At 41.8% G+C, this 13,613-nt stretch overlaps 1 protein-coding gene across 1 annotated transcript in view; it reads left to right on the top strand.

Moving 5' to 3' along the window:
- SOS2 (SOS Ras/Rho guanine nucleotide exchange factor 2) overlaps window positions 1–13,613 on the top strand; it is a 2,018,564-nt gene that overhangs the window by 648,823 nt on the left and 1,356,128 nt on the right. The window contains exon 7 of the mRNA XM_044074288.1: window positions 10,074–10,184. Coding sequence (XP_043930223.1) covers window positions 10,074–10,184 — 111 coding nt within the window. The remainder of the gene's footprint in view (window positions 1–10,073; window positions 10,185–13,613) is intronic.

The raw sequence follows: 13,613 nt of genomic DNA, 5'->3' as shown, positions 1-13,613 counted from the left end.
GACCGAGGTTCTGATCCTCAGGTTCCTGATCTCTCCTCTATTTTGCTTTACCTTTCGGAGCTTTTATCTAAGGGACTTTCATTTTCTTCCATTAAGATTCATGCTTCTGCTATCTCTGCATTTCATTTCTGATCCTCCTGTTTTTCACATCCTTTGGTGAAGCAGTTTTTGAGGGGGGCTAAGAATTTGCGACCTCCAAGGACCCTCCGGTCCCTGCCTGGGATCTTAATTATGTTTTAGAAAAACTTACTTTGCCTCCTTTTGAGCCTGCTGCATCTTCAGATATTAAGTTTCTATCTTGGAAGACTGTTCTTTTGTTAGCCTTGACCTCTGCCAGAAGGGTCTCAGAGTTGCAAGCTCTTATGGCTGTGGAACCTTACCTTATTTTCCATCAGGACAGAGTTTCCTTGAGGACCAATCCTACTTTCATGCCTAAGGTGATTTCGAAAGTGGCCTTGAATCAGACAATTCACCTTCCTACTTTCTTTCCAAATCCTCAAAATAAAGGGGAAAGGATTTTGCATTCATTGGATGTGCACAGACAGTTAAGATTTTACTTGGACAAGACTAAAGATTTCAGAAAGTCTAACCAACTATTTGTTTCCTTTGCCTCCAGTTCACTTGGAAAACCTATTTCTAAACAAACCATTTCCAAATGGATTGCTTATGGGATCAGATTTTGTTACACTCATCATGGTAAACAGTTTCCTGGAACCATTAGAAGTCATTCTACTAGAGCAGCTGCTACTTCTACAGCTTTTCTCAGAGGAGTACCTACCAAGGATATCTTGGAAGCTGCCACTTGGAGTTCAGTGCATACTTTTTCCAAGCACTACAATCTCCCTTTGTTTTCTAAGTCTAGGGCGGGCTTTGCCTCTGCTGTCTTGCAGGGTATTCTTGCCTCCCCTTCTTCTATCTAAAGCCTCCTCCCTCTCTACACTGCTTTGGGATTCCACCTTACAGTTATGACTGCAACAGTGAAACACGAAGAACATAGTACAGTTGTGTACACCTACCATAAATGTAGATGTTCGAGTGTCTTCACTGTTGCAGTCGGGGTTTCCCTCCCTCCTATCCCCTCTTCTTCTTCTCTCTTTTGTGGTGTATTTGTGTTTCCTTGTTGGATTCATTTTTGATTTATTGGGGTATTCTGACATCTAGGGCAAGAAAGGCTGGAGAAGATGGCGTCGGCTGAGGGCTATGTACCAAGGCGTACTGACGTCAGGATACTAGCTTTTACAGCCGACGCCGGACCCAGACTTTGGGATTCTGGCTGACCTCGGGCTGCCTGCCGGCAGGAGCACCCTACAGTTATGACTGCAACAGTGAAGACACTCGAACATCTACATTTATGGCAGGTGTACACAACTGTACTTTCTTCTTAAACCACCTTTTAAAGATCCCACACCACCGTGGAATCTCAATCTGGTACTGCAGTCCTTGATTCTACCACCCTTTGAGTCTGCCAATGATTGTAACCTAAAGTTTTTGTCTTGGAAAACCTTATTTTTTGTTGTCATCACCTCCTCCAGACAGATTTCGGAAATTCAGGCATTGTTGGTAAAACATCCTTATCTTAATTTTCGTAAGGATAGAGTCTCCTTATAAACCAGTGCATCCTTTTTGCCCAAGGTAGTATCACATGTCAACATCAATCAATGTATTAATCTATCAGTCTTCTTTCTGAACTATTCCAGGAGAATACTTGTTACATATCTTCATAGGACAAAAGATATCAGAAAAAACTGATCAATTGTTTGTATCCTTTGCTGACTTGAAGTTGGGCACACCTGTATCTAAAGTCACCTTAGCTAAATGGTTTACTGACTGTGTCTCCTTTATTTATAACAAGTCAGGAATGACTTTGCCTTACAAAGTACTGGCTCATTCTACCAGAACTGTAGCTACCGCTTCAGTTTTCCACTCAAGAACGTCCATGGATGATATTTGTTCAGCAGCAATTTTGGCTTCCCCTCACACCTTTATCTCTCATTATAAGCTGGATTTGGTGTCCAGAAGTAGGGCATCTTTTGGCTCAGTAGTGCTCAGAAATATTCTTCTTTGAATCCACGCAGGGTTCTGAGAAGCTAGGGACTGTGTCCCATCAGTAGAGGATGGAATGAAAATTAACGTTGGATAAAAGTTATGTACTTACCATAACATTCCATCTATGTTGTCGATTTTCATTCCTCCTTGACTCCCCTCTCACCAACCCCCAGCACTTTTTTAGGTTTATTTTAGAAGAATGAGGGGATATAATAGTTGAGTTATATCCTTGCATCTTTTCCAGGTGTTGATGTGGGATTGCCTCTTCCTCTCTGAGACGGTCTTTCTCTTTATCAAAATTATGCACATATATGTTTAAGTTGTAAGAGTATGTTTTTCTTTACCTCACATCTTGTTTGCAAGCAGTAATGGGGAGGATGTATTGTGGGTAAGGGAGAAGCTCGAGAGTTCTGGATGATCACAAGCTTTTACAGCGACTGAGTCAGATCTAATGCCTCGGATTCGAACCCATCAGTCGAGGAGGAATGAAAATTGACAACACAAATGGAAAGTAATAGTAAGTACATAACTTTTTTTTCCTTCTTAGACCTCCTTTTAAAGATCTTACTCCTCCATGGGATTTGAATTTGGTTTTACAATCTTTGACCTAATCTCCCTTTGAACCATCAGCCAAATGTGAACTAAAATGTTTAACCTGGAAGATTGTCATTTTAATGGCCATTTCCTCTGCTGGAAGAGCCTCGGAACTTCAAGCCCTATCTTCTAAGCCTTTTTTTTTATTTTTTCATAAGGATAGGGTATCCTTAAGAACCAGCCCATCCATCCTTCCTAAGGTGGTATCAGAATACAATATCAATCAAATTAACAACCTCAAAGTTTTCTTTCCAAATTTCTCAAACAAAGGTGAGTATATGTTGCACCTCTTGGATATTCAGACAGTTACATTTTTATCTACATAGTACAAAATTTTTCAGGAAATCAGACCAAGTATTTGTCTCTTTTTTTTTTAGATTCAGAATTGGGCAAACCTGTTAAAGTATATTATTTGTGCTCATTATCTGAGCTGTTTAGCTGGCTGTGATCTACCTGCAATTATCTGGACGTACAAGCTGATTTAAGTACATGTTTGTTTGCCCTTGCCTTGTTTCAGTGATAGTACTGTATTTTATTTATTTGTTTCATTGAATATTGTGGTCTTTCTTTTTGCAGTTAGCTTGCTAGAAGAGTGAGCCACCTGGTTTCACTGGGGATTGTATCACTTCTTTGAAGTTCTGTGTTTAACTGTTAGCCTAGGGGGTTTCTCTTTGCCTTATAATAGTGTTAGTCACATCTCTGTGCATTTATTTGTGTTCAATATCTGAGCTGTTTGGCTGACTGTGATCTACCTGCAGTCGTCTGGACGTACAAGCTGATTTAAGTAAACTTTTGTTTGCACTTGCCTTATTTCAATGATAGTACTGCATTTTATTTATTTCTTTATTTCATTGAATATTAATTGAGTATTGTGGTCTCTCTGTCTGTCTGCAGTTAGCTTGTTAGAAGTGTAAGCCACCTGGTTTCATTGGGGGTTGCATCACTTCTTTAACATTCTGTTTTTTACTGTTAGCTAGGGGGTTTCTCTTTGCCTTATAATAGTGCTAGTCACAGCTCTGTGCATTTATTTGTGCTCCGTATTTGAGCTGTTTTGCTGGCTGTGATCTGCTTGCAGTCATCTGGACGTACAAGCTGATTTAAGTACACTTTTGTTTACACTTGCCTTGATTCAGTGATAGTACTGCATTTTATTTATTGGTTTCATTGAATATTAATTGAATAGTGTGGTCTCTCTGCAGTTAGTTTCCCACCTTCCCTCCCTGTCCTTGTTGTGGTGTCAATCTTGGTGGCTTTGGAATTTCCCACCACTGCTGTAAATTTGTTTTTGGACACACTTCTTGGACCCATCTGATTTGCTCACTCAACTGAGTACAGTGAGATCATTTGGGAAGGACCCACCCCCTTGCATATTTGATTTCAGACTCTCCTACCAGTCCCATGTAATCAGCTCTTTCTACTGTGTACAGAGAGCATTTGGGAAGGACAAACCCATGTAGTCTCTTAATCTTGCTCTGATTCCTCCCTCTCCATTATATTAAAAAAAATATTTATATTTTATTCAGCTGCTGTTACTGTAACTGTCTTCTACCTTCTTTATTACGTTAGTTTGCTGTTCTGTGTGTTCTTAAATGTTCAAGTGCTGCACTTATTACTGCTTGTTAGTAGCCTGATTAAATTTGTCTGCTATTCTAAGCATCTTAGTTTTGGTTTTAGCACTTGTGCTTCAGGCCAGTTATTTTACATTTAGGGTTTTTGTGGACAAGCCCTTATCAAACCCTGCTCTTCATAAGTCCAAGTATTCAGAACACTATGTCTGGACAATTCCCATCAGTTTCCCCTGCCGGCCTGGTCGACATGGGCATACTGAGACAGTGTAGCAACTGCCTCATGTTCACGGACAGTCCCCTTCTCCTAGCACATAATTGTAATACTTGCAAGAAATGCATCTAAATCAGTAAGCTGGAATCCATGCTCTCTCTCGCCACAGTCAGTACTCCTGACAAAGAGGAGATTGCCAGCACAAATACCATACCACCCACATCAGAGTCGCACACCCACCTATGTAGGGGTCCTCAACAAAATCTTACCTAAACAATAGAGACCCCCCAAAACGCACTCACAAACATTCCACACACAACACCAATCACATCCCACACCCTAGTCAACACACCAGTTCATTAGGCTTAATGATAAGCCAACACAGCCCATAAGACATAACAAGAAGCCAAACATACTAGTCATGGGCGACTTAGTAGTGAGACACACTGATTTCCCCTTCACCAGGCTCAACAAGGAGAATGTCACGGTCAGCTGTTTGTCAGGTGCTAGAATACGCCACATCATACATGCACTTAAGTCTGTCCACAACAGGTACAAGTATGATTCTGTCATTGTCCATGTTTGTGTGAATGACTTGAGACATACCTTCCTGGATTATATGAAGAGAGACATGATTGAGCTCTCAGAGTATGTGCTCCAGGCAGGTATGACCCTAGCCCTAAGCAGCATCCTACCTTCATCAAGAATGATACCACAATACCAACAAAAAATGATTGACTTCAACAATTGGCTTAGTTTCTGGTGTCTTTCCAAGGGGATCCAGTATCTGTCTGCCTGGGATGACATGGTTGACAGGCCCCGATGCTTTGCCAGAGATGACCTATGAGGTTCCGGATCTTGGCCAAGGCTCTTGCCTCACCCATTGTGCCTTTTATAGGCTATGTCCAAAAGACAAATCTTCCAGCATAAAAGATCTGTCAAAAAGCAAATGGAAGGTCCTGCTGCTCAATGCTAGGAGCCTTAACCTGAAAATGCACTCACTGGAGGCTCTCCTCACACTGAAAGATGCCGCTGTCTGTGTAGTCATGAAAACTTGATTCAGGGCTGCAGAGATCACCCCTGCCTCACCAGGCTATACCTCATTCCACACTTTCCAACCCCAAAATGACGTTGGAAAGACTAAGGGTGGTGGAGTCTCTATTCTCATTAAGGACTGGCACACTTCCAGACTGGTTTACCAGCATTACGTGCTAGAATTACTCCAGGTGCAACTGACAGTTGGCAAGACACCCATCCAAGTTTTTAGCCAGCTATAGACCCCCCTCCGTGACTCAGGACACCCACTCCTCCTACCTGGACCTAAGTGACTGCATCAAGGTACCCCCTAATACTGATCCTTGTTGACTTCAACTTCCCCACCTTAGACTGGGTGAACTATTCGTGCACTAATGCACTCACCCAATGATTCCTTGACTTCATCAATTATAACACACTAGACCAGCTGGTCTTATCCCACACAAGAGGAGATAACATACTGGAGTTGGTTCTCACCAACATGGGCGACCGCTGCACCACTCCCATAGTATGTTCTTCCCTGGTGAGATCAGATCATCAGTCTGTCTCATTCAAAGTTTCTATCCCACCCAACCCCTCCCCAGCCATAATCAGGCTAAAAAACATCTCAAAAGCTGACTACAACCTCCTAAGGGAGGGCGTCAGCATCTTCACCCCCCCCCCCCCTCAGAGGATGCAGCCAACTATGCTGAACAAGTATGCCAGTGCAGTATACAAGCACCAGTACAACTGCATGGAGTCAGCCTTACCCAACAGAACTAAAACCTGCTCCTCAAGCAACAAACCTGTCTGGTGGACATCCTCTGTCAACAGGCATTACAACAAAAGGAAGAAACTGTCATCTGATGGTAAAAAGGAACAAATTCCAAATTGGAAAAACTCCCTCCACTTCAATAAGCAAATTAGATCACTAGTGAAAACCTCCAAAGCCAATTATGATTTGAAACTAGCCTCTGAAACACAGGAAACCACAAGTCCTTCAGATATGTTAGGAATTAGGAACCTCCATGGCATAGCCCAAGTTTGTTCCGAATTAGTAAATAATGTTAACACTTACACTGGTCCTGCTGACTTAGCCAACCTGTGTGTTGATAGGTTCATTGCAAACTTCACCCCCTTATCGGCCCCCAATGGTCCAGTTGACATCCCTGATACTTGTCCCACACCTCACATCTCTGTAGATCAAGTGTTAAAGGCCCTATCCAAGGCAAAGAACACAGCTTCCAAGGGACCTGATAGTATCCCAGGTTGTATTCTGCACCATCTCCAGCAAGAGCTAGCTTCTCCTTTGAGTGCTCTATTCAACCACAGCCTAATTACAGGCTTCATTCCAGCAAAATGGAGAACAGCCATTGTCATCCCTTTGCATAGAGGTGGTGCCACTACTGACCTTGGAAACTATCGCCCCATTAGCTTGACAAGTCTGATCTGTAAAGCCATGAAACATATTATGGATCTCATAAACAAGGACATAGACAATCTCCAGGCACTTGACCTCATCCAATTCAGATTCATCAGGGGCAGATCTTGCCTATTGAATCTAGTTGACTTCTTTGAGACTGTCAACAAGGCCCTAGATGAGGGAAGGTCACTACATATAGCTTATCTTGACCTAGCCAAGGCCTTTGACACAATCCCCCACTTGGGTCTCATCAAAAAGATAAAACAACTCGGTGTTAATCCCTGTCTGGTCAGATGGGTGGCCAACAGGCTCACAGATAGGACCCACAAGGTGAAAATAGGTGCCACCACCTCCAACAGCAGACCTGTCTCTAGTGGTGTTCCCCAGGGGATCTGTTCTGGGACCCCTCCATGCAAAGACAAAAGGCCTGTGGCTGACCACGTTTGCGGATGACTGTAAGTTGTGTGCTGTCATTGACTCCACAAATGATAACATACTTCAAGAGGGTCTCACAGCTACAAATAACTGGTGTCAAAGTCATGGCCTTAAGTTAAACACAAAAAATGTATTATCATACCATTTGGCAAAAACATAGTCTTTACAGAGTACCGCATCAACGGCAACCCCCTAAGCACACAACCTGTGGTGAGAGACCTGAGTACTCGGGTTGACAACAATCTCACATTCGACCATCATGTGGCAGCAATGGTCAGAAAAGCCTTTTACTTGGCTCATCTCATAAGTAAAGGGATTGCATCCATTAAAAATAGGCTATTACCTCTCTGTACTCCTCCCTCATTAGACCTGTGATGGAGTATAACACCCAGTTTGGTATGTACCTCTCCAAACACCTGCACCAACTGGAAAGGCCACAGAAATACCTCACAAAAATAATCCATGGCCTTCAACACCTGTCCTAAGGGGACAGGCTCAAATCACTATCACTCTACTCTGTATCATACAGATTGCTCAGATGTGATCTGTGTCTCACCTACAAGGCAATATCGGACCCTGCCCTACCAGAGATGCTCTATATATCAGTAAGTCTAACTCCTCATGCATTACTCGCTCAATAGGCCTAAAACTAATATGCAACATCAATCAAACCTGCTGCATACATGTCAGAGTACCTTGTTGACCCTCTTCAATGAGTAGTACCCTTGATGAGTAGATGAGAAACCACAAATTTGTCCCAGGGGTCCACCTTTGTCCCTCATTGACAGGGACGACAGGTGCTGACTGAGGATTCTTTTTTGGGATAAACCCTTGGCTAGGCTTGTAAGGGCCCCAGGGCCATTAGCCTAGTAACCTTCTATGATACTATGATAAAGTGATCTTAGCCAAATGATTAACTGATTGTACTACCTTTGTTTATAATAAATTAGGCTTGTCTTTGCCAAAACCTCATCCCACCAAGTCTATGGCAACTTTTTATCCAGATCTTCCTTGAAAGGTATTTGTGCAGCTGCAACTTGGGCTAATTCTTATACTTTTATTGCTCATTACAAATTGGATCTGAGATGTAGGGTTAAATAAGCTTTCAGCTCAAAAGTGCTCATGAATATCCTTCCATGGAGTCCTGTTAGGATTTAAGTAGCTGGGGACTCTGTCCCATTTGTTGAGGAATTAATAAAAATGACATCATCAGATAAAAAAGTTATGTATTCACCATAAAGTTCCATCTGTGTTGTCCATTTTCATTCTTCCTCAGCTGCCAGCCCGCTGACTCCATACCTATTTGCCTTCTGGAAAGATTAGAAGATGCTGAAGGAACCATTGTTACTTCATTTGAGCTCCAGATGTTATCTCATATCTTCATTATTTGTTAACTATGTAGTCTCAAAGGTCAGCAGACAAGATCTGAAGTATGGTAGGGAACTAGTGCATTATGGGTAAGAGAGGAGTTCAAGAGTTTTTATTGGTCCATGAGCTGGAAAATAGCAGAAGAGTCAGATCCCAAGGGTCTGATCTGAAACCATTTATTGAGGAAGAATGTAAATAGACAACACAGATGGAATGTTATAGTGAGTATATAGCCTTTATTTGTCAGCTAGAATTACCAGAATATTCAGATAAACACCCCATTTGGGATTTTCCATATACTTATAAAAGTTTGATCTTGGTTGTTCATGTCGAAAAAAAGTTTACAACTGCCTTTCATATGGGAAAGTAATCACTCACAAAAGCTTCCATTTCTGTCGTCTTTTCTGTTTAGGGCCTCCACTTGAAGTGCCTAACTGACCCTTTTTGTGCTAGGTTCAACAATAAGACCATTAAGTGTAGGGCTGCATCCCTCCAATAGCATCTAGAGTCAGGTAGAGCTAGGCCTTCACATGCTGTGGAATCTGCCAGTTCCCAGGCTGACTTCCCACTAAGTGTAAAGACAAATATCTAAAGAAGGGTATGTGGGAGGGCAAAAATGTTTCTATGTCTTACTCCCCACCTCATTTAGAAATTGCTGAAGCAGGTGAGGTGCCATTTTCAGAGCCCCCTGATCCCTAACTTTTCCTTTGATAGAATATTCTCTTTCTCTGATTTGTATGGAGTTTGATTGGTGGGATACTGTAGCTACTTCCCGATCCCAGGTAGAAGCCACCAGTATGTAATCATCCAGCTTACCCATTCACTTTCAATATTTCATACAGAAATTGTTTCAGGGGTTCTGTTGAAGATTCCTGACCCATGTTGTTTCCTATACAGCTAGATCCAAATCCCTGGAAACAAGACTTTCCTATATGGTAATACTTGGCTGAATAAGTAATAAAGTGTGGAACTTTTTCCTTATCTGCTTTGTGGCTGATAGGACATTAACTCATCTGTCAGATTGCTTCTACAGTGGCAGAGGTTAAGTCTGCTTTGACAAATAAGCAAAAGAATGCTGATGGAAAATTGGGAGTGATCCAGTGTCACTTGGTCACTTAGTCATACTGGCAGTTGACTTGTGTGTGTTCTTTTGAAGACTAATTAAAACGTGTATGGGTTTTATTAACTTAACTTTGTATAGCTTACTGTTTTCATGACTGGCTGTTTTTCCTTTATGAATAATGTACGATTATATTTGGCAAAAGCAATAGTACAAAATGTTAACAGGTATTAACCAAATTTTATGGTGTGGAAAATAGAAAAATCAGAATGTATACTGACATAATTTTGTGCCTTGATGTCTTAACCTTTTGATTTACATTGCTAACTGTACTGATGAACTTGTTTTTTGTAGGAGCAAGCATTTGACCCTTATGAAATCTTGGCTCAGGATATTCTTTCACCACTTTTTCATGAACACTTTAATAACTTAATGGCTAAGCCATCTGTTGCACTGCACTTTCAAGTAAGTAGTGATCTGTTTTATCGCAGCTCCTTGATTAAATGAAAACCCATCTTACCACATTTGATGGTTATACACATAATTTGTTCATTGAACACTTTAGATGTCGACATTTGATTTTTTTATGGCATTGTCTTTCTCAAAGTACCCATCCTGTTTTACATAGATATTCAGCATCCCTCTACTATGATCTGCAACTTTTGTATTTTTTTGCAATTTTTGTCTTATGAGTGAACATGGTCCCTACATATTGCTGAGGAAGTAGATAGTAATGTGAATTTTGAACATGATGACCCTCTGATGATGGTCAGACACAGCAAAGAAGGTCATAGTATCTTCTGTACAGTTCCCACATAAAACAATGTAAGCAGCTGAAGGATGTTTTCAAAAAGATGTGTAGAAGGAAATAATTATGTGTATATAATGTGTGTATGTATGTCTGAAATTGATCAATATGGATGAGTGCACTACCCCAGTAAACAAAAATACATACATACATACATATGTATTTAATATCCACATACATATGTCTGTGCATATATGAAGAAAATGTGTACATGCATATATTTTTATTTCAGCTGTATCACTATTGCAGAAGTCCTTACTACTGGAAATTAGTCTACTTCTAGAGCTCAGGATCTTCCCCTTTTGCATGGTGGGCAGATAATACACAATTCTTTTGCGTGCACAAATACCTGCCTATGCCATTTTAGAACTTTCCTGCCTTGGTTCGTTAATAGGGATGCTCACCGTATTGTCCATGTTGGCTCAAGTTTGTCTCCTTCTCCATGTGCTGACCTGCCTTCTGAGCTCTGGAGCAGATAAGTACCCCAACTGAGAACGTTTCCCCCCCCAGTATTATATTTGAGTACAGTTGATACAGTACTGTTCTGCCTTATAGTTACATACGTCAAAGGAAGGGACATGTGCTAGTGTTTTACACTTTCCCAAAGGACTACAGCAACCACTGCATATTCTGCCTGGGAGTGTATCAGTGTCAAACACTTTGATATCTGCCAGGGCTTCACCCCGGAAACTTTTGAAGGAGTAGGCTTCATTCTTTACCTGAATACCGGGAGGGGAAGAGACTTGAGGCCTTTGTCTGATCCACCCTAGTCTTCATTCTCCAACTTCCTCCTTAAAAAGAAATTAAAATCTTGTCTGTGAGGAACACCTGAGATGCTTTTCAATTTTTCAGTGGTTCCAGTTGGTCTAAGGGTGCCGGTTCAGTTGAAGCACTTTTGCATTCCCCCCAGATTGGACACCTTCTCTTCCCTAGTCCTGTGGCAAAGCCCATTTGGAGGCATCATGGCTGGAGATCCAGGCATGTTCATCTGGAAAGAACCTCTGCAGTAGCCTTATTGAAACACTTGAATCCTGGCACATACCGATGAGGCCTGCATTTTCATTCCCACTGAGGAATGTGGAATCTCCACTGTTTTGTTAGGATGGAAATCAGAGGACCTTTCCACACAGAACCAAGGACTTACTGAGCAGATGCCCCAGCAAAATAGATTAAAAAAAGTAAGCATTTTATTTCCCCTTCCTCCTTTCAGATATCTTTCAAGCAGGCATCCAGTGGATCTTCTACTTCTGTTAGTTCCTCCCAGGTTTTCTCATAACAATGGCTCAGTTTGGTCCAAGACCTTCTGAAAGCTTCAACTAGGCACTAAACATTCAGTGAAAGGAGTCTCCTCTGCTAAAAAGGACCAGTCTTCATCTAAAGTTAAGAATTCGTAGGAAAGTGAAGGGAAAGAAGTGGGTTATTCCTCTCAAATGCCTTCCACAGTGGGTTCTCATTCTGACACTGAGAAGACTGTCTCCTGATTTCCCATCTGAGGGGATTTGATTTGGAGAAACCCTTACCAGTATGAAAGATTTCTTCAAATGGGACCGCAGAGAAACTTCTGAGATCCAAAAAGAGTATTTTTGATTTGTTGGGCCTGGACACAACTAGATCAGTGGCTATTTCTCTTATTTTATGAGCTTTAAAGGATGCCATCTCAGCAACCTGCGTGTCAGACCCCTGTACATAAGAACTCAGATACGTTGTACAGGGTACAGGATTGCCAGACATATCTCTATAGGAGTATAGTAGCAGATCCAGCTGTACGGTTCAAAGATCCAGAGAACTGGTCCAGGTTGGTTCCTTTTCGTAATGTCTTTTCAAATGATAAGGAAATTAGGGTTTGAACAGATTTGTGAAGAAGGCAAAACATATAAAAAAGGTCACAATACCTAGCTACTGCTAGGAAAAGCTCTCTGTAGAGTGTGGCTGTGATGTTGTAGCTGCAACATCCAGGGTAGTAAATTTGACCTCTGCTGTCAGATGATATGCTGGACTAAAACTCCAGCCTCTGCCAGAGGATGTCAAAACTCAGCTCCTTAGTGCCTCCCATTTGCAAAGATCAACTGTTTCGGACTCTTACTTTTGAAGTTTTCAGGAAAATGGAAAAAATGGGTGAGCTTGTGCTAGGGATCAAACATCTGTTTCACTCACTCATGCCATCCTGTAACAGCAGTTACCCTTCAAAGCCAGGGCCTTTTCACCATAAGCAAGGGAAGGACATTTACAGTAAGGGCATGAAAGGCCAGTTTAAGAAGAGATTGTAAGGGGAATGCAAAGGAAAACCTGTGTTTACCCATGACACAAATTCCAAAGGGGAACAACTGTGCCTCCCACCCCCCCCCAACCAGTGTGGTCAGCATGCTTTCTCTGTGTCTCACTGGGTAAGAATCCATACTGAAAGACTGTAGGGTTTTCCAGGTTATCAGGGAAAGATACAAGTTACAGTGCAGGATTGCCATTGATCATGAAATACAAAAGGACAGAGAATCCAACCCACCCATTTTAGACTTGTCAAGACTAGAGTCCTGGATGTTGAACTTGTAGATCGTGTTACCCCTCCTGCATCCCAGAGTTTTTGATGGTTACTCTACATTTAAAAGTTGCCTACCATCATATTCCCATTTGCAGTGACCACAGACCATATTTCATATATTTTACAGGGGTCTGGCATTATCAATTTACATCAGCTGTTGGACATGCTACACTTAAAGAAATCCCAATCCCTCAGAGCCACACGCTCCAGGGATGTAAACCTTATCACAATGAACAAAACATGCTGGAGGAATAGGTTCTTGACCCAGAGACTCCCCAGACTCTGGAATAGACTGGCCATACATGTCAAGCAGTGCGTCTCTTTGGCCGTCTTCAAAAGGAACCTTGATGATTGGGTAGGAGATAGGAAATTCACCCCGGGGATCATGTCAGTCACCCTGCTGGACAAGGGTCCAGGGAGGTAAATATTGTGGGAAGAAGTAGCCAGTACCAACCTATGAACCTATCATTACCTTTGGTTTATCTGCTCCTCCCATGGTTTTACAGAATGCCTAGCACCAGTATTTGCCTTTTACTGAAACAGTGACATT

This window comes from Protopterus annectens, chromosome 6.part0, assembly GCF_019279795.1.
Source record: "Protopterus annectens isolate FY-2018-M chromosome 6.part0, PAN1.0, whole genome shotgun sequence".
In the NCBI taxonomy this organism is placed as follows: Eukaryota; Metazoa; Chordata; order Ceratodontiformes; family Protopteridae; genus Protopterus; species Protopterus annectens.
This window is presented reverse-complemented; position numbering and strand designations above follow the sequence as displayed.